Source organism: Pan paniscus, chromosome 3 (assembly GCF_029289425.2).
Source record: "Pan paniscus chromosome 3, NHGRI_mPanPan1-v2.0_pri, whole genome shotgun sequence".
In the NCBI taxonomy this organism is placed as follows: domain Eukaryota; kingdom Metazoa; phylum Chordata; class Mammalia; order Primates; family Hominidae; genus Pan; species Pan paniscus.
The window spans coordinates 2,262,448-2,286,099 of NC_073252.2; the positions used below are offsets into that span (position 1 = coordinate 2,262,448).

At 45.9% G+C, this 23,652-nt stretch overlaps 1 protein-coding gene across 8 annotated transcripts in view; it reads left to right on the plus strand.

Moving 5' to 3' along the window:
• The window catches only part of NSD2 (nuclear receptor binding SET domain protein 2), a 109,963-nt gene that overhangs the window by 62,914 nt on the left and 23,397 nt on the right, over positions 1-23,652 (plus strand). For 6 of the 8 annotated variants that reach the window (XM_055111130.2, XM_034958191.4, XM_063603667.1 and 3 more), the window contains 10 exons: positions 287-405; positions 3,561-3,642; positions 4,776-4,900; positions 16,216-16,347; positions 17,183-17,306; positions 18,399-18,599; positions 20,242-20,421; positions 20,774-20,930; positions 21,064-21,269; positions 23,008-23,111. In XM_055111130.2, the coding sequence (XP_054967105.1) occupies positions 287-405; positions 3,561-3,642; positions 4,776-4,900; positions 16,216-16,347; positions 17,183-17,306; positions 18,399-18,599; positions 20,242-20,421; positions 20,774-20,930; positions 21,064-21,269; positions 23,008-23,111 (1,430 nt within the window). Of the gene's footprint in view, positions 1-286; positions 406-3,560; positions 3,643-4,775; positions 4,901-7,462; positions 13,975-16,215; positions 16,348-17,182; positions 17,307-18,398; positions 18,600-20,241; positions 20,422-20,773; positions 20,931-21,063; positions 21,270-23,007; positions 23,112-23,652 lie in introns of those variants that run through there. The other 2 variants (XM_034958194.3, XM_034958195.3) reach the window with 2 other exon arrangements.

Genomic DNA, 23,652 nt, shown 5'->3' on the forward strand with positions numbered 1-23,652 from the left:
GACAGAGCGAGACTCCATCTCAAAAAAAAAAAAAAATATATATATATATATATATATATAAATAAAACAGATATAACAGTTGCTAATATCCCTAAGGTTAGATATAGTCACCAGTTTTTTTGTTGTAAAGAGATTTGATCTGTAAGACATAAGCCCTGGAAATCAGCAGGGTTACAGGAAACCCATCATGGGCTGGAACTGTATGTTGAATGCCCTGGGTAGGTTCTCACAGTGCTTCAAATGCAGCTTTTGGAGTGGTTTTCATGTACATTTTCCCCATTCCAAGGTAACGTAAATGGGAAAAAAAGAAACCACACAAAGAGGATACAGGACCCTACAGAAGATGCTGAAGCTGAGGACACACCCAGGAAAAGACTCAGGACGGACAAGCACAGTCTTCGGAAGGTAATTGTGTTCCAGGTTTGCTTGACCTGTCAGAGAGTATGCTCTGTGACTCTTGGTGCCACTGTTTCCCTGCATGGGAGCACACATGAGATGCAGGTGGCAGTGCACCCAGCTCCTCCCAGGCTGGTATTCAGCAGAAGGCTTGCATTTCTTACAGAACCCCATTGAGAAAGGCTGCTTGCAGGTTCTTACCCTCCAGGGGTGTTATCACAGAAACCGATGGTGTGTTGCTCTGCAAGAAAACAGACATCCAAATGCTTTGAGTAATACTTGTTTTTTAGATTGGACAAAATTGTCACTAAAAATGACCTCTTTGGCGGGGTGTGGTGGCTTACGTCTCTAATCCCAGCACTTTGGGAGGCCAAGGCAGGTGGATTGCTTGAGGTCAGGAGTTTGAGACCAGCCTGGCCAACATGGCGATACCCCATCTCTACTAAAAATACAAAAAATTAGCTGGGCATGGTGGCGTGCGCCTGTAATCCCAGCTACTCAAGAGGCTGAGGCAGGAGAATTGCTTGAACCTGACAGGCAGAGGTTGCTGTGAGCTGAGATCATGCCACTGCACTCCAGCCTGGGTGACACAGAAAGATTCTGTCTCAAAAAAAAACAAACAAAAAAAACCCCAAACACCATAACCTCTCTATAGGGCTTATTATTCAGGATGTAAGTAATGAACTGGCATCAAAGTCCATTAGAGATATGTGTTACATGTCAATAAAAAGTCAACAGTTCATTAAAGGCAATGAACCTAGATTTTATTTAGTTTATTAGTAATTCATGTTATTGTTTACTGAATGGGAATACTAAACAGGCTGTGCAGGAAAAGTGCAGCATAGATACAAAGCCAGCCCCAGGTCCTTGTGCTCCTCGCTTACTGCCAGCATGTGTCCAGGGACAGAGTTTGCCTGGTACCTGCAGGGGAGTGAAACCAACCAAGAAAACACCGGGTTATTCTGTCTAGCGTATGGTGCCCATGCATGTAGAAGACGTGAGCCCTTTTCCTAGTGTATGAAGTGGTGCCATTCATTTCAACTGTCTCAGATGTCCAGTTAACTTTTTCATGAACTGAGACTTTAATTAGACTTCGTACTTTGTTTGAATTTCTATTTTATTCGATAATAGTTCTGGCCAGGTGCGGTAGCTCACACCTGTAATCCCAGCACTTTGGGAGGCTGAGGCAGGTGGATCACCTGAGGTCAGGAGATCGAGACCAGTCTGGCCAACATGGTGAAACCCCATCTCTACTAATAATACAAAAATTAGTCGGGTGTGGTGGTGCATGCCTGTAATCTCAGCTACTCGGGAAGAGGCAGGAGAATCACTTGAACCTGGGAGGCGGAGGTTGCAGTGAGCTGAGATTGCTCCACTGCACTCCAGCCTGGGTGACAGAAGGAGACTCCATCTCAAAAAAAAAAAAAAATAGTTCTGACAGAGTAGTTGTATATTTGTGATTTTGAGTAAAGCTTCATCCTGTTTTTCACTGATCTGAGTTAAAATGCTCTTTTTATTTCAAAGAATGGAAAATACATCTCACATATTGCTAAGGTGTAAATATGTGGACACCATATCATTTATCTTATTTCTTTAAACTTGTATTTGTAGTTGAGAGGAGCAGGCAGGCCCTGCGCCATTTTTCTGGCCCACAGAACATTCTTCTGGGGCACCTGCCATCAGGTGAGGTTGTTGAGTGATCAAGTGTTCAGCAGTAAGCTAGGTCAGATTCACCTGTAGTCACTAAGGTTTGTAGTTACCAGGAAGCCTGCACTTAACATTTGCTCTGGTCACCTAATTTTTTTTTTTTTTTTTTTTTTTGAGAGGGAGTCTCACTTCGTCACCCAGGCTGGAGTGCAGTGGTGCAATCTTCATTCACTGCAACCTCCGCCTCCTCGATTCAAGTGATTCTCCTGCCTCAGCCTCCCGAGTAGCTGGGATTACAGGTGCGTGCCATCATGTCCAGCTAATTTTTTTGTATTTTTAGTAGAGATGGGGTTTCACCATGTTGGCCAGGCTGGTCTCAAACTCCTGACCTCAAGTGATCTGCCCACCTCCACCTCCCAAAGTGCTGGGATTACAGGTGTGAGCCACTGCGGCTGGCCAGGTTACCTTCTATTAAAGTAGCTCTTTGCTGGCAATCATACTGAAACTGGTTGCTTTGAAATATTTGTGTAAATCGTATACCTAAAAAATACATGACCCTGGACACTCAGAATACCAAAATTCACATTAAGTGGCTAGTAATGTTTTATTAGCTCCTATCTCAGGAGATAGCACATGATAAAAAGTAATGGTGTCTCTTCAGATTTGGGTTTTATAAACCTGAGCCAAACCACATATGACACCCAATGTGCGCTGAGCACTTCTGACATGCTAGGCACTGTCCCAAGTGCATTCTCCTGTCGCCTTGTCCATGATCCTCTGGATTCCATTTCACCGCATCCTGTCTCACTGGCTCTGGTTCCAGGCAGGTGGGTGAGATGGAGTATGAGTGCAGGAGTGGCAAGTCATTCCCTGGGCAGCGCTGCTCTAGTGCTATGGGGACAGGACAGTTTTCAGCCACACCTTTCAGAATCTCAGCCCTTGATAAAAGCTTCATGATCCCTTCTCCCATTTCTTGCTTTTCTCAGTTGTGGCATGTTTTACTGATGGTCTTTGTTCATTAGGTGTATCTGGTGTTTGTCTAAAAATTGGAAATCCTCAGTATAGTGATACTAGTAATGTTGGTCCTGACTTAGCAGGGCTGAGTCTAACTTGATTGGGCACCTCTTGAATGGAAGGATCCATTTTTCTCATGTTCATCCTCTGCTTTGGGTTCAGTGGAGAGTCTAGGTGCATGTTCAATACGACTTGTATCAGGTGTCTTAACCACATGACTGCAGCAGGTCTTGGCGTGGCCCCACCCACCTCGCCCTCCTGACAGATGCGAGAGCGGGAGGTGCGAAGAAAGAATCAGTCCAGATTGTGAAAAAAGTCTGAGATTGGGCAACCATGGATGACTTATGTGTGGAACACATTTCCAAAGGAAGAAGTTTCTGCCACGAAACTTTTCAGCAACCTGTGTTCATTCACATGAGGAGATTTTTTTTCCTTTCTTTTCCTTTTGTTGTTCTTTTTTTTTTTCTTTTTTTTTTTCTTTTTTTCTTTTTTTTAAATAATAGAGAGACACAATCACTGACAAAACGGCCAGAACAAGCTCTTACAAGGCCATGGAGGCAGCCTCCTCGCTCAAGAGCCAGGCAGGTAATGTGGTCAGCGCCCTTTCCTTCTTGGCTTCTGGGTGCCCAGGCTGGGCTGGGTGGGTGGGCTGAGAGTGTGAAAGGGGAAGGCTGGGGCTGGTGAAAGGGAACAGGGCAGGGGAGGAATCCACAATTAAGCTAGGAGTGAAAAAGAAGGAAAGGAGGTTCTCCTGTGGTTGAAAACTAAACTATTTTCATGTGTATGTTATTTTGAAGGGTTTGGCTAAACTTTATTGAAGTTACTTTTTACTCGGCTCTATTATTTGAAATTTAAAATTTTACTAGAAAAGTGATTTCAACCAGAAGTTTTCAGGTTTCTTACTTGATGGTGCCAGTTGCTACTGTAAATTCTGTCACCCTTCAGTACCCTGCCCCTCTGCACGTAAGCTAACAGTAAGGGCTCGTTATTTATATTTCACATGCTAAAGAAACTAGCTTAAAACGTTTATGAAAAATAATTGTCAAAAAAATAGGAGGGGAAATTACACTTCCTTTTACCTTTTAGTTATCTTTTTGAAATACCTGTTTGATCCCTTATTGAAGAAGTCATACCTTCTCCAACTCTTAATTAAAAGGAAAACAAAACCCTGGGGAGGAGAGTGAGGGGAGATTGGCAATGGCTCTGTTTTTCTTGTTTTGCATGAGGTGCTTGACTGGCTTTTAAAAATCAGTTAAACAGACTTTAAAAAAAAAAAAAAGACATGAGCAATTGGACATTTGAACGCTAGCTGATGATATAAGAGCATTGTTACTTTTAAGTGTGGGAGTAGCATTGTGGTTATATGTAAGACTTTATGTTTAGAGATTTGTGCTAAACTTTTTATGGATGAAATGATCTGTCTGGGATTTGCTTCAGAATAATCTGGCAGGGGGACGTGGAACCAGGTATGGATAGAGCCACGCTGGCCCCAGGTTGATGTTTTTGGGGGCCAAGTAGCGAGGACATGGGGTTCATTGTACAGTTTGTCTGCTTTTGTTTATGTTCAGATTTTTCTATGATAGAAAGTTAAGCCAGAAGGACAAAGGAATTCAGAAGATTCATCTTTAGAACTTCACTTATTTGAGGGGTAATTTTTAAGCAGTAAAAAGATCAAGGGTTTATGATTTGAAACTTTACAAACCAAAATTGTTTTACAGCAACGAAAAATCTGTCTGATGCATGCAAACCACTGAAGAAGCGAAATCGGGCTTCCACGGCAGCATCTTCAGCTCTTGGGTTTAGCAAAAGTTCATCTCCTTCTGCATCCTTAACTGAGAATGAGGTAAAATAATAATAATAACGATAACCATGGCATTGGTATGAAGGCCATTTAGCTGCCCACGCTGCAGTGTGAGTAATGCTCAGACTTCATAAGCACAGCATTGGTGCTCACTGCCAGTGCAGATGCTTTAGGGCCTCTTGGCTAACTCAGATTCATGAAATGGACAAACAGTGCACTATGTTAGTTTATTTGAGCACTTTTTATACACACTCACACAGTGTCTGTGTACATGTACAGATATACTTCAGTCTTGATGCAGTTTCATAGTTCTTAAAATCTGTCTGAAGAATGTTGTGTTCTGTGTAGCCCTCACACTGTAAGAGTTCACATGGAAGTAAGTCTGCGTTGGTTCTGAAAGGGCACAGTGTCAGTTGAGCTGACATATACTGGGTGGGGTGGAAGGCGACTCACACACCACACCTGATTCCTGTTGCTTCCAGACCTAGGCTCATGGAGGAAGCCAAAGATTTCTTTGTTCTCATGCATTTCATGGCTTTGGTCCTTTAAATTCTGGCACATTTTTAGTTACTTGAGTGTTGAGGTGAGTCAGAACTACCATTGTAATATGACTCCTGTGTTCTGGACTTGCAGAGTACATGATAGCAAAATAAAGCCATTTGGGGCTGCTGCCTGCCATCATTGTAACATGACACTTAGACTTTATTATCAAACCTAAATTTTTTGCCATTGCCAAAAACAACAAATAGCCACAGAATGTAGGTGTGACACTTTTTTGTTCGGAGGTAGTTTTGGTTTCCTGATTTTTAGGGATTACCTTCATAGAGCTTTGGAGTTTTAATTTCTTGTTATTTGGTTCTCCGTGATGCTGTTTTTCTCATTGTAGACATGGGTCCTGTTTTTGTCATGTTTATGAGGAGATGATAACTGGGGGCCCTTTTGGAACAGGGTAGTGAGGCAAGGGCTGGACAGGCCCCTTACTCTTGCTGAGTCAGAAGGCGGCACTTCTGGCCAGGTCTCTGCCATGGTCCCCAGGAAGGATGGGGTGTGCCTCCGTTGTTTCCACTCATGAGAGGAGGGTAGGCCTTCCAGTGCAGGAAGGTCAGGGACCTCGGCAACCTGTGCAGGGCTGATAGAGCTCTGCGGCTTGCCACTCTGAGTCCTTAGCGACCACTCCTCCGAGTGGGATTTTCTGCAGGGACTCAAACCAACTCAGTGGTGGTCGAGACCTGTTCACGGATGGTGGGACTGGGGCTGGTTTACAGTTTGATGCGTGTAGATAATTAAGCATTTTGTGACGTTTGGACACACTGGAGAAAAGGCAGTAAGAATTATTTACGGAAACATCTAGGAGCTTACTGAAATATGAAAAGGCAGAGTTTATACAAATTATTTTTCCTTTTTCCTTTCTTTCTTGTCCAAGTTCAGGTTAAAATCTTAGAAAATTAAATGAAAGGTCATTTACAGTTCCAAAGAAGAATATTAAACATTTTTCACTTAAGTTGAGATTTTTGCTTTAAAGAGCTTTTAATGAGTTTTTCTGTTATCATAATTTTGGTCCGGTTATTCACTTGAGTTGTTGCTTATACTGTTGTCAGGTACAGTAGAGAGAACATGGAGCCTGCTGAAATCTTGTCTGTTATTCCTGATCCTAAGTCATGTATATCGAAGGCTTTGATTTAGAGTAATGCATGAGGCCAGTGTAGCAGGGGTCGAGGCCTGCCCATGAGTCAGGGGAGCTCAGTCTCCCTGGCCTAGGCAGTTGTTCTGACCTTGAGAAGACATAGATGAAGCATTTTATCATCATTAGACTTAAATTTTAATTCTTCAGAATGTCAGAATTTGATAGGTTGTTAAATACATTTATATAATACATTAAATATGTGAAATTAATACACCTTCCTACATTTTGAAGGTGATGCATAGATCCCATAGTGTGCATCATGTTCCTTATATGAAAACATTTAAATTACTGGGTCTTTTCCATTAAACTACTTTTGTATGGCTTAGGTAAATCTTCCATTAGTGTTCATTTTTATAGAATTATGCTGTTAAAACTACTTTAGGTGAACAAATAAACTTGTCTATTATGTATTAACGCGACTGAACTACAGTAAATGTTTGTGATGTTTCCAATGCTGAATGCCTGTTAGCATATGAGGCAAAGTGTAGTGTTATAAAAAACAGCCTGTTGACTGCTGGGCCCGATTCTGATATGAGTTAGGTGACCATGAGAATTGCTGTTTGAGGTCCACACTGACACACACCCATTGGGTCACACCCCCTTTGCATGTTTGTATTTCCTCCCTTTCATCACATTTGTTTGAAATAAGGTACTTTCATAGGGTTGGTATTTCAGAACACTTTAGGTCATGTTGTAGTTTAAATTCTTCTTGAAAAAGGTATATGTGATAAATAAAAATTTTTATTGGAATAATTATTACATGGTACTTACATCACCCCGAGGAAGAGAATAAATTAAAATTACACACTTGCATGACAAAGGCCTGTGAAGGAATTAATGTGATTTAAGTGTTTTGTAACTTCATTTTTTATTCCTTTAGTAGAGCAAATTCTTATTTTTTTCGCCTTCACTGGTAACAGCTTTTGTGGGAGCCCACACCAGTCAAGTTGGATTTGAACCCAGCTGCTCTGTACTGCACTTAGAATGATGTAATATTCCAGGATGCTGCTGCAGGTGGCGTATCATCGTACACACTCAGTGACATTTCTATCACAATCATTTTATGGAAGATGTGTGATAATCTGTTTTTACTGGTATTAATAAACACATACAATGAAGAAAACAGATAACAAATTTTAAGACCAAGGTAAGATAACTAATCAAGGCCATTTAATCAATCACATTCATCTCATAATAGAAACACGTTCATATTCCAGTGGTCAATGTAGATTTCAAGTTGAAAGGCAGACCCTTTAGTTGGGGGCTGTCCAGAGCTGCAGCAGGGCTTTGCACGGAAGGGGTGGCCCTGTTAGAGTTGCTTCTCCTCTAGTTTGTAACTTACTGGATTTTTGTGGAAAATATCAGCGTCGCTACCCTCAAAAACAAACTAACAGCACACGTTAGGAGGAGTCCTCATCAGCTGTTCTCATTGCCAGTGAGATATATTCAGTATTGTAGATACTACACTAATTTCCAACATAAGAGGCAGGAAGAGTTTTGATTCTATCCTTTTTTACTAAACAGTTTTATTATGACACTAGATACAGTAAATTTTTAGAAAAAAATACCATTTACAGTATTATTGTGAACCATTTAACCCTTTTGATCCAAGGCCCCGGACCAAGGGGATACTGTAATCAGGTTATGTACACCAACCTCTGCATCAGTTGCTTCTATAGAGCATCAGCCCTCATGTTTCATTGTCTTAATGTCGGGGAGCAGCCTGGTGTCCTGCCCCAGGTGTCCGCATTTTTGCATGGTAAGGAAAAGGCTTACTTGCCCTTCAGCTCATAAAAGCAGAAGGTGTGCTATTCACAGTACCATGCGAGTAGCCCACAGTTAATTCCCGGCAGATTCTTTGGCTGTGTTTTATCTTTAATGAACGTTTCTGACTAATATTTTGTTGTAAACCATTAAGTAATGTAACGCATGTAAGATGCTTAGGGTGCCTGGCCAGGACTCCGTGGTTTCCTGTTGTGACAGTAATAATGGTTATAATAATAAAAATGATAAAATTGCCATCATTCTATTTTTATCCAAAAGTATAAATTTTGCTTTGGCATGAAAAGTGGTCCTCTTGACTGCATTATGCATGCGAGGATGAAATAAACCTAGAAGTGGCAGAACACTGGATTTGTGTGTGTGGCGCTTTAGGGTGCTGGACTGTATGGCTGAGGGCTGGTTGGGTTGCTCTGTTGGCTCTGCTCAAATGTTGCAGGATACATAGCCCCAAAGATGGTCTAGGAGCAATCTAAGCTGTGTTACTCCAAAGGACATGAAAAAGCTCAAGAGTAAAATTAAAGTTCTCAAAACCCCACGAAATTTAAAGATGGGGAAAAAAAGATGGTATAAAAATGGCTCTGGTTCAATAAGCAGTCACCCAAAGTAAAGACTCTACCTTGAAAGGCTTTTGGTGAAAATGAAGGGATTTCATTTGAAATTACAGCATGATGAATTTTGCATGGGTGGCCGGCCAGCTAGCCCATAACTGATAGATGCATTAGAAGTCAGCCAGCGCATAGGTGCTCCCTCTATATTATGGAGAAAGCGAAACCCTGCAAATGACCAAATGGTGTCCAAAGAGCAGCATGACATTGGCATCAGCTGAATACCCAGGGGCACATGGGGGAACGTGGACGGGAATGATAGTGTTTCTCAGCGGGGGGTGGGGTGACATCGTTCCCTGGGGACATTGGGAAGGTGGGCAGGGGCAAGTGAACTCGGCACTCTGCAGTGAGAGGGACAGTCCCATGTGTGGCAGCATTGTCCCACTTCAGATGCCAGGAGTGGGCTCATCCTAGAGGAGCGGAGTTTTCCGAGAGGACCATCTCCTGGTTTCCTGAAGGAGGTGGGTGGAAATGGCTCTTGTTTGAAAGAACTTAGGGAGGACCATTGGCTTGCCAAGAGTACAGAAATTCATTATGCTGCTAATTTAATGTGGAATTCCTTCATTTCATAAGAACCTCAAAATAATGGTGATACATTCTAGCCTTAAGACATTTGAATTGCCGGTTGTTGAGGTGAATTTTGTTTGTCATACATGGAACCATTTTAGTCCCATTTGACTCACTTCAGACCATCTTCCACACACTATGTCTGTGCCTGGAGAGGGGAGGTGGCTCTCCAGTGTAAAACTTGAGGCATTCACAAGAGGTGAAAACTTGTCAGAATATATAAAAGCTTAGATTGTAGCTGTTCTAAAAACGTAAGTACTCCATTGTAATAGGGTGGCATCTTCAGGTAGTGCACGTATTGGCAATAGAGGTCCTGAATGTTTTTCTAAGACTGATCTGAGAGCCATTGGGCCATCAAGCCTTTATATATCTGCTTCTAAAATTGCCCCACCTGCTCTAGATGGATCTTTGGGCCTTTCCTCAGTGTTCATGCAAAAATTAAAGTCTTTTTTCAGCATACTGACTCCAGGTGTAGTTACATCTCAGTGCTGTCTTGAGTATATATTTTATCTCTTATACCTGTATCTCCCAACTAGAAACAGCTCCAGTGTTTTTAAGAGAATGTTTCTTAAAACCAATAGGAAACTTAAGCGAGGTTTCATGACACAACCTTTCATGTCGTGAAAGGCAGAGGGTGACTGTGTGTGATGTGCAGAGTCCTCGGACAGGAGTCCGGGGCTCCTCTGTCCCACTGCTGCTTCTTGAGTGGGTGGAGTGGTGCTTAGAGGATCTCCGAGAGGTCCCCGCAGCTCTAGGGAGATCTGATTTTGTGGTTTTTGTTTAAGTACTTCACACAGAAGCCTAGGTAGATTTAAAATGGGGTGCTCAGGGACTGGGGAACAAGATGGGGTGGGGTGAGGAGATGGGCATTTGGAGAGTCACATGTAGCTGGAGACGTTAAGAGCTGAGCACACCACAGGAAAGGAGGGAGGATGCTGTGTGAGAGCCATGCTGTCAGGAGCAAGCTTGCTGCTCCTGTGCTGCCCTGGCCCTGGCCTTGCTTGCCCATGGTGTGTGTCCAGAGGTGTGTGTGAGGCTGCCAGAACAAGTGCTGGGTCTGTCACAGAGAAGTTTAAAAAAGAAGACTAAGATTATAAATTAGCATCTAGTTCCAAAACCAAAAAAAGGGCCTGTGGATGTATATAAAATTAAGATGATAAGAAAGTGCTCCTGAGAAGGCTCTTGCCAGAAGCCTGATGTGAGTGGGTGGCACCTGTGATGGCAGGGCTGCGAGCTGGGCTTCTGTCCTCCTCTGTGTCCCGGCATGGAAGCCAGTATAAGCATTTCCAAATGAGGGAAAAGTCCTTGGCTCGTTTGATCCAGTTGAGTTGAAAGGGTTGCCTTGGCAGCAGAGGCTCCTCTGATGGCTGACATCAGTCACTGCGTCTGGGCCTGAGACGTACATGGAGGGCTGTAAAGCCACGGATTCCCCTCGCTGGAGAGGCTCCTGTCTGATAGCGGTAGATGAAAAATAAGGTCGTTATGACTTTGGCAAGCTTGCTTCATTTCTTTTTCATTTGACTTACAACACACTTCTCTAACATCTAGCCCTTTTAAATTTTTAATTAATTTCAAAGCTTCCTCTGGCCAGGTAGACTTTTGTATACAGACCAGGTGAGAGCCCTTTTGCCTTAGTGTGAAAATGTAACATTTTATGCTTTTAAAATCAATAGATTCATCACCTTAGTTTTTAAAAAAATCTATAAATAGAGTAATTGCTGAGGTGTGCGGTTTATCTTTGAGATGATAAAGCTAAATTATAGTCTTTTGCCAGAGAAACTGAGGTAACTATCATTAGAAAAGGTTTCTTAAAATAGTCACAAAGCTGTTATTGGCTTCTTAACTTCTAAAATTTGGGGGGTCTTGCATTTATTTATTATTTATTTATTTATTTATTTAGAGACAGAGTCTCACCCTGTTGGCCAGGCTGGAGTGCAGTAAGTGGCACAATCTCGGCTCACTGCAACCTCCGCCTCCTTGGTTCCAGCAATTCTTCTGCCTCAGCCTCCCGAGTAGCTGGGACTACAAGCGGCTGCCACCACACCTGGCTATTTTTTTTTTTTGTATTTTTAGTAGAGACAGGGTTTCGCCATATTGGCCAGGCTGGTCTTGAACTCCTGACCTCGTGATCCACCCGCCTCACCCTCCCAAAATGCTGGGATTACAGGCGTAAGCCACTGCACCTGGCGGGTCTTGCTTATTTTAAAAGAAATATTCTGATTCATATTTTAGGACTTTTTGTCAACGAAATTGGTTTTGATCCCTTTGGGTACCATTTTTATTGTTTTATGTAGAATGTTAGAAATTACCACTAATTTACCTGGCAGTGATGTCAAATTGACTGTAATTAGCAGGTAGAAAATTATTTGTATTATATTCATCTATAATTGATTGTATAGATGGATTGCTCATCCAGTATATTGATTCCTATACTGGATGAGCAAGGAGCTTGCTTCCTTTGGGACATTCTTACAGCAGGGTGTCTCTCCAACAGCCCGACAGGCCTCATCTTTTTGGTTGGATACCTTTGAACTCCTTGGTTACGTGTTAGGTCCACATTTATGTTTTTTTCTAGCCTACCTGTAGTTGTTGGCCTTTTTGCATATAACTCTCGGGTAATATTTTGAAGCATGCTGACCATCCAGGCATATAGTATTTTCAAGAAATGACTGAGGTAGGGGTGGGGGTCCTGGTCCGGCTGATGGGGGTTTGCTCAGCACTGTGCCAGTGGAAGCAGGTGTATTGTGGGCAGTTTTGTCATTGTCCTCAAGTCCTTCGCAGACAGTGCACAGCCTGCTGTCTGCAGTCGGCCAGACCAGGCTCCTCCCCAGCACACTCCCTGTGGGATGGCCGCTGCTCAGGACTCAGTGGGACAAAGTTGGGTTGATAGGATATTTTAGATTCATTTTACCTTTGACAAGGGCAGGCCTTGAATTGGGAGCAGCAGCCACCTGGCCTCACTCTGGCCACAGGTGACACTTGGTCCTTGCTGCCACCTGCTTGGGGCTATGTGGCTACGGCTACACAAAAGCCTGTGCAGGTTAGAAGACGACTGTGGTGTGCAGTGGTGCTCTGTGAGTGGAGACTTCCTCTGTTCTCAGAGACTGACCCCCAGCCCTGACCCTAGAATTTAGGGATAGCCAGGAAGTTTCTAGTTTGTGTAACCTAGAAGGGTCACTTTAATAAAAATTGTTATGAACTACAGTATTTTAGATGATGAGTGACTTATTTTAATTCCACTTTAACATTTTACTGTGCTGTTAACTTGGAAGACCTGTTTGAAATTAGTCTTGATTTCACACTCATTTAATCTGCTGAGCACAGGGCTGTTGTCATTTGTAAAGGCAAACACTGTGGAGGTACTTCTCGCCATCAGCTTCCTTCTTTACAAAACCATCACTTCAACATGAAAATTATGTCAGTTTATAGAAATATTTATTGTTCAAGGTCTGTAATTGTATTTCAAAAACGATGTCGTATTCAAGTTGTGAAGGGATTTGTTTTGTCAAAAAATTAAAAACTCAATGTGTATGACGCCACTCTGAAGAGTAGGGGAGCGCTTTGCAGTCACAGAAGGTGGCATCTGACTGCGGTTCATACAGGTCACCCTGAAGGGCCACGTGCTTTTAGCAGTTGGCTGGAATGTGTTCACTAGGTTCCGTTATGTTTGGTAATATCATCTTGAAAAGTCCCTGTAATAGATCAAGGAGACTGCATTCCCCGCCCTGAAGGAATGTATTTCTAAGGCAAATAGGCAACTTGGTACTATCTTATTCTGAGTAGAGAGTGGAGAAAGTATTTTCAGACTGAAGAAAACTTTGAAAAGTCAGGAGCTAAGCTGCTTGGAGCTCAGTGCCGCAGCATGGCTGTGGTGGACGCGGGAAGCAACGGGAAAGTTCTTGACAGAGTCTGTGTCCGCTCAGTCCCTGCACTTTTCCTTTCCAAATGCATCCCGTTGGATATGGAATAGATCGTAGATGTTGTAGACTGAGATTTGGGACTATGTTGGGACCGTACAGGTGAATGTGCCACCTCCACAAATGGCTTCTCCGAGTGAGTCACGTCACCTGGTGCGTGGAGGTGGAGCCTGCGGCTGGAGTAAGGCTTGCTGTGGGACGCCCTCGTACTTTGCTCTCCTTGCGGGTGGTTGCCGAGCCGAGAGCGTTGGATCCTCCCCGACTGTGGCTAGTTGTCTGTCCGGTGGCTGGGAGGGGGTGTGGTGGGAAAAAGTCGGAATCTCTGCAATCTGTGTCATGGACTGTACTATTGTAAGGTCTATATTCTGTATGTGGGTCCCAGACCCTGATCAGGAAATGAGCCTCATGTGTGTCGTTAACATTTATATATTTCCATTCAAAATATGTATTCAGTGTTTATTTCCTCAAAACAGACTTTGTTAATGTAGGAAATCTCTCCAAGTGGAAACGTGCTAACTTTTTCTGTAAATCTGAAATAAAAGGTGCTGTTCCTTCCTCTGACCCAGGACTGCTTTGTGTTTTCTGTCTTTCTCTCCATGCATTTTTTTTCTCATTTTTAAAGCTTTTTAAGTTTGTTCCACCACGTTAAGGGAAGAGCATGGGTTGGTGGATAGCGCTGGGGCTCTCTCCCCTGAGCCATGCAGAAGGCCCCTTTCTCTGGGCCTTGGTTCCCCCATCAGATGGGTCAGCTTGGGCGACTGTGTGGGTGACTCTCTGAGTGGGGCCCCAGACAGTGTGGCCACTGCTTCCCCATGCCCTGTGCTCCCCTGGCTCCCCCTCCAGTCTCATCTCAGAAGTGCTCAGGTCTCCACTGCTGAGTCCATATCTGATGGGCTTGTTAAATTTGAGGTTTGAACTCAGAGCACGTCAAGTGGCCCTTTGTGGGTGTTAAAGAGCAGGATGTGCGCTATGGCTCCTGCAGGGCCCTCCTGGCAGCCTCACAGTGACAGAGCCTTAAAATGTGCACTGCTCTGATTAGTGTTCATGACGCTAGTCCATCTTCCTGGAAAAGGTGAGGAAACCAAGATTAAGAGGCTGCGTTTTCTTTAGACTTTGTGCTGTCAGGAGATGTATCTAGTGAGAAGAGAAGAGTGGCTCACATCTGTCACCACCCACAGTCACCAGTCAGAGCCGACGGAAGCCCTTGGAAAAAGCCCACTCTGGCTGGGTGCGGTGGCTCATGCTTGTAATCCCAGCACTTTGGGAGGCCAAGGCGGGTGGATCACGAGGTCAGGAGTTCAAGACCAGCCTGGCCAACATGGTGAAACCCCATCTCTACTAAAAATACAAAAAAATTAGCCAGACTTGTTGGCAGGTGCCTGTAATACCCAGCTACTCAGGAGGCTGAGGCAGGAGAATGACTTGAACCCAGGAGGCGGAGTTTGCAGTGAGCTGAGATTGTACCACTGCACTCCAGCCTGGGCGACAGAGCAAGACTCTGTCTCGAGGAAAAAAAAAAAAAAGCCCACTCTAACACTACTCTGAAGTCAGCAAACACTTCTGTGTTAGTTTTTAATTTGTTTTTCTTCCACCGCTCCCTGCAATGTCAGCTAAATGTGGAAAAGCTCACTGATAAGGTCACAGGATTGGTCAAGAGTCCCTGGTGGGGTTGGCTTTTATTTTTTAATATGGCCCAATTCCAATTTCTGACTTTGTGTTCATTGGCAAACAGCAAGCCGATAACATAATTACTTGTTTTTGTGATGATTGAGGTGTACAGGAAATGTAGTTTATGCTTTTGCTCTGTTTCATCTCCAAAATTCAGTGTTCAACACTTATTTACCTAACATCAAATAAAAACCAAATTTTTTAAACACTTGATTTGACAGACAAGAAGATTCTCTATTTTATTCATTTAAATATTTGTTGATGTTGCTTGTCAGGTGAGGGTGAAATGCTGTGTACGTGAGGGTGAGGCTGTATTCAGCCTGGTCTTCAGTGATTTCTATTAAATGAAGGGGAGAGAGAGGCAGAAGAGATACAACCTGCGAGCCATTCCACTCGCTCAGGGATTCCATGCCTTTATCCCAGGCCTTTTACCTAGACTCAGATGTGAATCAAGTAGGTAGATTTTACCTTGCCTTTGCCCACCTCACTTCTCTGGTGGGGAGAACAAGTGAACTGTGAAATATCAGGACAAATAGGCAATGGGAGGAAGAAGAGAAACCGAACGGTCAGCCTGTGGTGTGAGTCTGGAAGACTCTCCTGACTCTGCACCCCCGCGTAGGCACATACTTCTGAAAGGACGCGTGGTCTCCACCCCGGCGGCAGCTGGACAGCACGGTCACCTGATGAGGCTGACACTTACTTCATCCGTGGTTCCTTTACACATTCGTTTGGTGTTAGCATGTTTCTCCCACCTTAGAGTAGTAGAACCTGAACAGACTAGGTAAGAAGGGCCAAGATTCTTGTTCCAAAAAGCCTGTCTTAGTTCACCTCCTAGAGCAAATTGGATGTTCATAACACTTCCTTCATTTTAAGGAATATGCCTCTTATATGCATATATATGCTAAATACTAGGTAGAATAAAGTCCGTTTTTGAATTTTCTACATAGCCTAATTGACGGGTTATATTATCACAAAAACCAGTTGATGATGGTTCCACTGTGAAATCACTGGCGGTACAGGACCAGTGCTGAGAAAGACTGGTGGGTGGTGGGGCGGGACGAGCCTGCCTGCAGGGCATGGCCACCCGCTGTGTTCTGCGACTAGTGAACTGTCATCCGCCTCCTTCATCTCTAGGTCTCGGACAGCCCGGGAGACGAGCCCTCGGAGTCCCCATACGAAAGTGCGGACGAAACACAAACTGAAGTGTCTGTCTCATCCAAAAAGTCTGAGCGAGGAGTGACTGCCAAAAAGGAGTATGTGTGCCAGGTGAGGAGAAGGCAGCATCCGCTGTGTCCGTGCTGGTGTCTGACTGGGGCCCCAGTACGCAGAGCGAATTTGTAGTGTCTTTTCTCTTCCCACCAGACCCCTTCCCCAATCTCACCGTCACTCACTCATCTCTGTTTTGAAGGGATCAGACTGACTCTCAGTGGAATCTTGGGATTGAGTTGTCTCCATTAACATCCATAATTCACATGTAGGATGAGATTTGTATACACATCATGTAATACACACACACACACAAAGTTCCTGTTGGAAAAGGTGAGGTGCTAGGCCTGTTTTAGCTTCACTGATGACATGCACACTGGACAGGCCAGGCTGTGGGCTGAGGGGGCCATCACTAGACCTGTGTGTGCCCACAGGACCCCAGCCAGGCCACCTACACTCTGTGCTTCAGTCCCGCCCCATCTGTCAGCTGGAGATGGCATGTGAGCTTCCATGCCAGGCAGTTGATGCATGGGAAGTGTGAATACTGCCTGCAGTCAGCGTGGCACCTGCCATCTGGATTAGGGTGCCTTTGATTTCTGTTGATTTTCAAATCTGATTTGAAATATCTTGGATGTATCCTTCAGGGTTGTGATCCTGTTACTTCCTTTGCCATTGCTGAGGATTGGCCTCTTTCTGTAACAGTCATCTGGTTTTAATCTGATACTGTATTTGTACGTTCTGTTTGGGCCAGATGTTTGCCCATGCATGTTATATATCCTTGAGTAGCAAAATGGGATTTTCTGCCACTGGAGACAGAAGCAGACGGCTTCCCTTGTGGTAAGAGGTGCAGAAGGGACTGCCGGGCGCTGCTTACCCGCCTGCTCTGCCCCCGCAGCTGTGTGAGAAGCCGGGCAGCCTCCTGCTCTGTGAAGGACCCTGCTGCGGAGCTTTCCACCTCGCCTGCCTTGGGCTTTCCCGGAGGCCAGAAGGGAGGTTCACCTGCAGCGAGTGTGCCTCAGGCAAGTTCCCATGGGCGGGCAGCTCTGCAGCCTGGCCGGCCACCTGCTCCTGCAACCCCCTGCACCAAGTCCTGCCCTGAGCTGCCTGCAGAGGACAAACCCCCTCCCCACCCCCACCGCCTGGCCCTCTCTGGAGCTTGTAGCCCACAGCTGGCAGGCGTACCCACCTCTCAGTAGCTGCAGGGTTTGCTCTGATTTCAGTCGTATGTGCCCCCTTGGTACCTTTCCATCAGGTGGCGGGCAGGGTGGCGGGATGATAGGTCATGGGCTTTTCATCCCGTGAGCTGGCCTGAGCCTGTGCTATGTGTGAGGCGGCCACCACAGGGCACTGCCGCTCAGACAGTGCAGCATTAAGGGTACAGGTAACCTGGTTGGGCACCGAACACTGAAGTCCATAGGAACATGGAGTTCTTTATGAAGACACAGTATCACCTTGAGCCTCAGTTTCAACAGAAAGAACAGCTCCAGGCTTGTCCTGGGTTGTCAGTGCTGTTGTTCTGCCTCCATGTTACTGCATCAGGTGTCGCCCGGCACAGTCTGGGGTCTGTGAGGATGATGAGAGGACACCTGCACAGCCGTGGCCCTTCCTGCCTACTCACCGGGCCCAAGGAGTCTCCTATCTCACGTCAGAACACTTCCTGGGTCAGGAAGACAGCTGGAGAGTCTCCCAGGCCATGGCAGCCCCACAGCAGCACCTCACTTATGGGAGTGTCTGTCTGCCTGCCCAGAATGATAAGTGACTGCTCCCCCACTGGCCAGCTGCTCTCAAGGAGGAAAGGCCTCTTTTCACAGGAGCCCCTTCTTTCAAGCTTCTTGCCAGTTAGACTGGGCCTCCCCAGCCAGGCTGCCTAGTAAGATTCTCCTGTATTTCAGGTGAAGCTGGAGCTCAGATCGCAGCAAGGTAATCCTTGATGGCTGGATCTTTTTGCTGGAGAATGCTTGGACTAGTGAGCAAGGTTGGAAACAGGGCCAGGTGCTTTAGCAGCGTGGCTGCCTCTGAAGAGGAGTTGCTTGATTTTAGTGGCTCAGAACTGCAATTTAATTCTTGTTCTTTGCACCTCTCTCTCCACCCCTTCTTTAACTTTTTGTTAGGGATTCACTCATGTTTCGTGTGTAAAGAGAGCAAGACAGATGTTAAGCGCTGTGTGGTAACTCAGTGTGGAAAATTTTACCATGAGGCTTGTGTGAAAAAATACCCTCTGACTGTATTTGAGAGCCGAGGTTTCCGCTGCCCCCTCCACAGCTGTGTGAGCTGCCATGCTTCCAACCCTTCAAACCCAAGGCCGTCGAAAGGTACAGGTGCACCTGCGCAGCCTTGCTGTGGGTTCAGATGCAGGCCAGACGCAGGCCCATGGGCGCTTGGGAAGGTGGGCTGATGGGATTGTCACCAAAGAGCATTAATTATCTTGAGTGACTAACTGGACATCGGCTGGGTTGGGTTTTCTTTGACAAAGGACCTGTCTCCCTTTTCCTTCTTTCCATCCTAAATATCACTCTAAAGATGCTTAACTATAGGAGAGGGGCAACCTTTGGACCATTTGATAGATTTTGTTTACCCTGGCTTTTTTTTTTTCTTTATAGAGATAGAGTCTTGCTCTGTTACCCAGGCTGGAGTGCAGTGCAGTCACAGCTCACTGCATCCTTGACCTCCTGGGCTCAAGCTGTCCTCCCGGGCTCAAGCTGTCCTCCTGCCTCAGCCTCCTGAGTAGCTGGAACTGCAGGCACATGCCACCACACCTGGCTGATTTTTGTAATTTTCTTTTTTTTTTTTTTTTGGAGAAAAAAAATCTCCCTCTGTTGCCCAGGCTGGAGTGCAGTGGCACGATCTCAGCTCACTGCAACCTCTGCCTCCCAGGTTCAAGCGATCCTCCTGCCTCATCCCTTCAGTAGCTGGGATTACAGGCACGCGCCACCATACCTACCTAATTTTTGTATTTTTAGTAGAGACGGGGTTTCATCATGTTGGTCAGGCTGGTCTTGAACTCCTGACCTCAGGTGATCCACCCACCTCAGCCTCCCAAAGTGCTGGGATTACAGGCATGAGCCACCACGCCTTGCCAATTTTTGTGTTTTTTTGTAGAGATGAGGTTTCACCATGTTGCCCAGGCTGGTCTTGAACTATTAGGCCACTGCTCTGACCTCTTTTCTTTTTTTTGAGACAGGGTCTCCTTCCGTTGCTCAAGCTAGAATGCAGCGGTGTGATCATGGCTCACTGTAGCCTTGACCTCCCAGGCTCAGGTGATCCTCCCACCTAAGCCTCTCAAGTAGCTGTGACCACGACGCCTGGCTAATTTTGTTTATTTTTTTGTAGAGACGAGGTCTCACTGTTGTGTTGCCCAAGCTGGTCTTCAACTCTTGGGTTCAAAGAATCCTCCCACCTGAGCCTCCCAAAGTGTTGGGATTACAGGCATGAGCCACTACACCCAGCCTGTTTGCTCTGGTTTTAATGGCCCATTATATGTAAGAAAACATCTTTAAATCAAATTACATTTGGATTTTCTAATGTTAGGTGTGTGGGATGAGGGTGGCAGGTTGTCTGTACTTCTTGACACCAGTGGTTCTTTATCGGGCAATTTTGTCCTCCAGGGGACATTTGGCAATGTCTGGGGATATTTTGGGGATGTGCTCCTGGCATCTAGTGAGTAGAGGCCAGGGATGCTGCTCAACACTGCACAATGCCCAGGACGGCTGCCCACGTGCCCCAGGTGCCTGCAGTGCCCAGGCTGAGAAACGCGGCATTTTAGATGTATGACCATTCTCTCAAACATGGTTTTGAAGCACCTTTGCTCTGAAAGCTTTTTTTAAATCAAATACCTCCATTTCATTTTAGCATTAACTTTTCAAATTCATGGAGGCTGAGTAATTATTAGTTGCTCTTTTCACTATGACTGGAGTCAATGTCTGGGGTCCTTAGGGTGTGTTTCTTTGCCTTCAGGTAAAATGATGCGGTGTGTCCGCTGCCCCGTTGCCTATCACAGCGGGGATGCTTGTCTGGCAGCAGGATGCTCAGTGATCGCCTCCAACAGCATCATCTGCACTGCCCACTTCACTGCTCGGAAGGGGAAGCGACACCATGCCCACGTCAACGTGAGCTGGTGCTTCGTGTGCTCCAAAGGTGAGGGGCCTGGGGGTGTCTGCGGCACACGCCTCTCACACTCCCGGGAGCCACATATCAAGGCAGGCTCATTCCTTGTCTGCGCTGTGTTCATTGATGTTGACAGTGTTCTGTGCGTCTTCACGTTCATAGTATATCACAGTAGCTCTAAATTAATTGTAATCATTTCGCAAACATACAGGAAATTATTTGTGGTGAAAATGACATTTGCTCTCGTGCTAACGTACAGATCGCTGTTTTAAAACTGATGTTTATAAGTTAAGGCTGTAATAAGTGTAGACTGTGAAGCACTGAATCTGGGCTGAGCCATAGCAGACAGGCTAAGCCTGGCCGCCTCGCCCTCCTCTTGCAGGGGGGAGCCTTCTGTGCTGTGAGTCCTGCCCAGCGGCCTTCCACCCTGACTGCCTGAACATCGAGATGCCTGACGGCAGCTGGTTCTGCAACGACTGCAGGGCTGGGAAGAAGCTGCACTTCCAGGATATCATTTGGGTGAAACTTGGGAACTACAGGTGTGAGACATAGAATCGTATGCTTTTATGTCTTTTCTGTTCACATGTGTTCGCTTTACAGTACTTAAAGTATTGAAATTATTATCGCTGTCTCTGAGGAGTCTGTGAATCCTGTTTTTAATATTTATAATAGATGGTGGCCGGCAGAAGTTTGCCATCCCAAAAATGTTCCCCCAAATATTCAGAAAATGAAGCACGAGATTGGAGAATTCCCTGTGTTTTTCTTTGGGTCTAAAGATTATTACTGGACGCATCAGGCGCGAGTGTTCCCGTACATGGAGGGGGACCGGGGCAGCCGCTACCAGGGGGTCAGAGGAATCGGAAGAGTCTTCAAAAACGGTACGGAGATTTTCAGATAGAGAGTGAGACAGCACTCTCATGCATTTTCTTACCCCTAATTTCTATTTTTTAAAATTCGATCTTTATAGAAAATACTGGACTAAGCATTCAATCTGTATTTTTAAATTAGGAAAATGTTTGCAGTCTGGTTTATTTGTTGAGCATAGAATAAGATACACTGATAACTTTTGTAACATTGGTTTGTGATTAATTTCATTAAAATTCTGTAAACCTATTATTCAGAAATTATTTTTAGTACTAATTTACAGAAATGTTCCATGGCTTGCCTTTATGTAAAATGCAGATCTGAAGGAAGGGTCCTGTTGTCTCGACCTCGTGCAGCAGGCTCTTGGGGGCTCGCCTTACCTTTCAGTGCATGAGGAATCGGGTGGTCAAGCAGACAAGGTGCTTGGCCTCTGATTCCCCAGCTGGGGTGGGAGGCAGGAGCAACGATGTGGTATGGCTGGCTGATGACCCACGTTTGAGGGAGGCAGGATGGGGATGTGACCCTTCACTGGAGGAACTGGAGGAACTGGTATTTATGATCGGTCAAGAGAGAATGAGGCCAGTAGAGAAAACCCGAGGTGTGTGCATGTGGCTCGTTCAGGGAGAAGCACACGCTGTGTTGCAGCCGGGTCAGCGCTGGCTCCTGTGTGACTGCAGGCGGGGACCCGCGTATTTAAAACTTGGTTAGCTCCATGCTGCCAGAAGCTTTGCAGGCTGCACTGAGTGGTAGGAGTGCATGGTGGGCACTCAGAGATCTCATAAAGAATGGGTAGGCATTGAAAGATTTTAAAAAATTATTAAGAGGGCGAGACGAAATTGAGAGGTGGACTTATGTGTTTGGTGCGACTGTCGGTGAAGTCTCCTAACTGTGGATGCAGGTGTCCTGTAGAGCCAGAAACCTTTGTGGCTGACTTGCGGCTGCAAAAACAGGGCAGACCACAGGACACGTCTAGTGTTGACATGGGGCTGGCCCCCTTCTTGGGACGGATTGTAGGGGTTTGTGTTTCCTCGGTTCTTGCTTGAGCCTATGGTTCATCTCTCAGAACCCCTTTTGTTTCGAGAGGAGCTCAGCTGCATGTTTTTTTTTTTTTGAGACTGAGTCTTGCTCTGTTGCCCAGGCTGGAGTGCAATGGTGTGATCTCGGCTCACTGCAACCTCCACCTCCTGGGTTCAAGCAGTTCTCCTGCCTCAGTCTCCCAAGTAGCTGGGACCATAGGCACCTGCCATCATGCCTGGCTAATTTTTTTTTTTTTTTTTTTTTTTTTTGGTAGAGAACGGGGTTTCAGCATGTTGGCCAGGCTGGTCTTGAACTCCTGACCTCAGGTGATCCGCCTGCCTCGGCCTCCCAAAGTGCTTCGATTACAGGCGTGAGCCACTGCACCCGGCCTCAGGTGCATTTTTATTTTCTGTCTGAGAACAGCAAGTCCCAGGCTTTGACCCTGGTGCTTTGTCCTTAGGCCATAGTGGAGGACAGGGAGCTCCCGACAGAACTCTGCCCTGGGCCTGTCTTGTAGAGAGGTGATGGCTGTTCTCTGAGCACTCCTCTGCCTCACACACTTGGCCGCATTTAAAAATACCTGCCCACTGACAGTTGTTCATAGACTCTAGTTTTATGGGAACCAGAAACTATACTTAACATTGAAAGTTTAGGGTGAACTATAAAAATATGGAGCTTGAAAGGTAGTTACCTTTATTTACTAAAATCTTTACTCCTATTTCATTGACTTTTTAGCACTGCAAGAAGCTGAAGCTCGTTTTCGTGAAATTAAGCTTCAGAGGGAAGCCCGAGAAACACAGGAGAGCGAGCGCAAGCCCCCACCATACAAGCACATCAAGGTGGCGTGTGGGAGCTGCGTGCACGCGTGTGGAGGGAGTCTTCCCCGAGGGCCGTGAGAGGTTCTCAGGCACACCCAGGCTATGGCTGGGGAGAGGACTGTCACCAGCCAGGATCTGTGGTGCCTGGCATGGATGGCCACACAAGAGACCATGAGCAAATGGCATGGGGGGATCTGCATGGGGGTTCTTGGATCCGCCTGGGAGCGTGAGGCTTGGCTTGGTAGCTTAGAGAAGGGTTGGGGTGACCGTTCTGACCGGGCTGCTTGGAGCAGGAGGAGCTGAGGGATGAGCCTCCCACCTGCACCAGGCTGTCGCCAAGTGCTGGGAGTCAGTCACATACGGCCAGGGCTCAGTGACTGAGCCCCAAACACGTAGATCCTGTACCTCAGAGAGCAAGGTGGCGGGGTGGGGGGGGCGGGGGGCGGGGGGCGGTGGGGGGGCTTGCCAGTTCTGTGTTTATTCCAGTGAGCTCGAGAGCCCCAGCAGGAGAGCAGGAGGAAGTGCAGCCAGGGCAGGGCTCTCTGAGAGCTCCAGGCCCCTC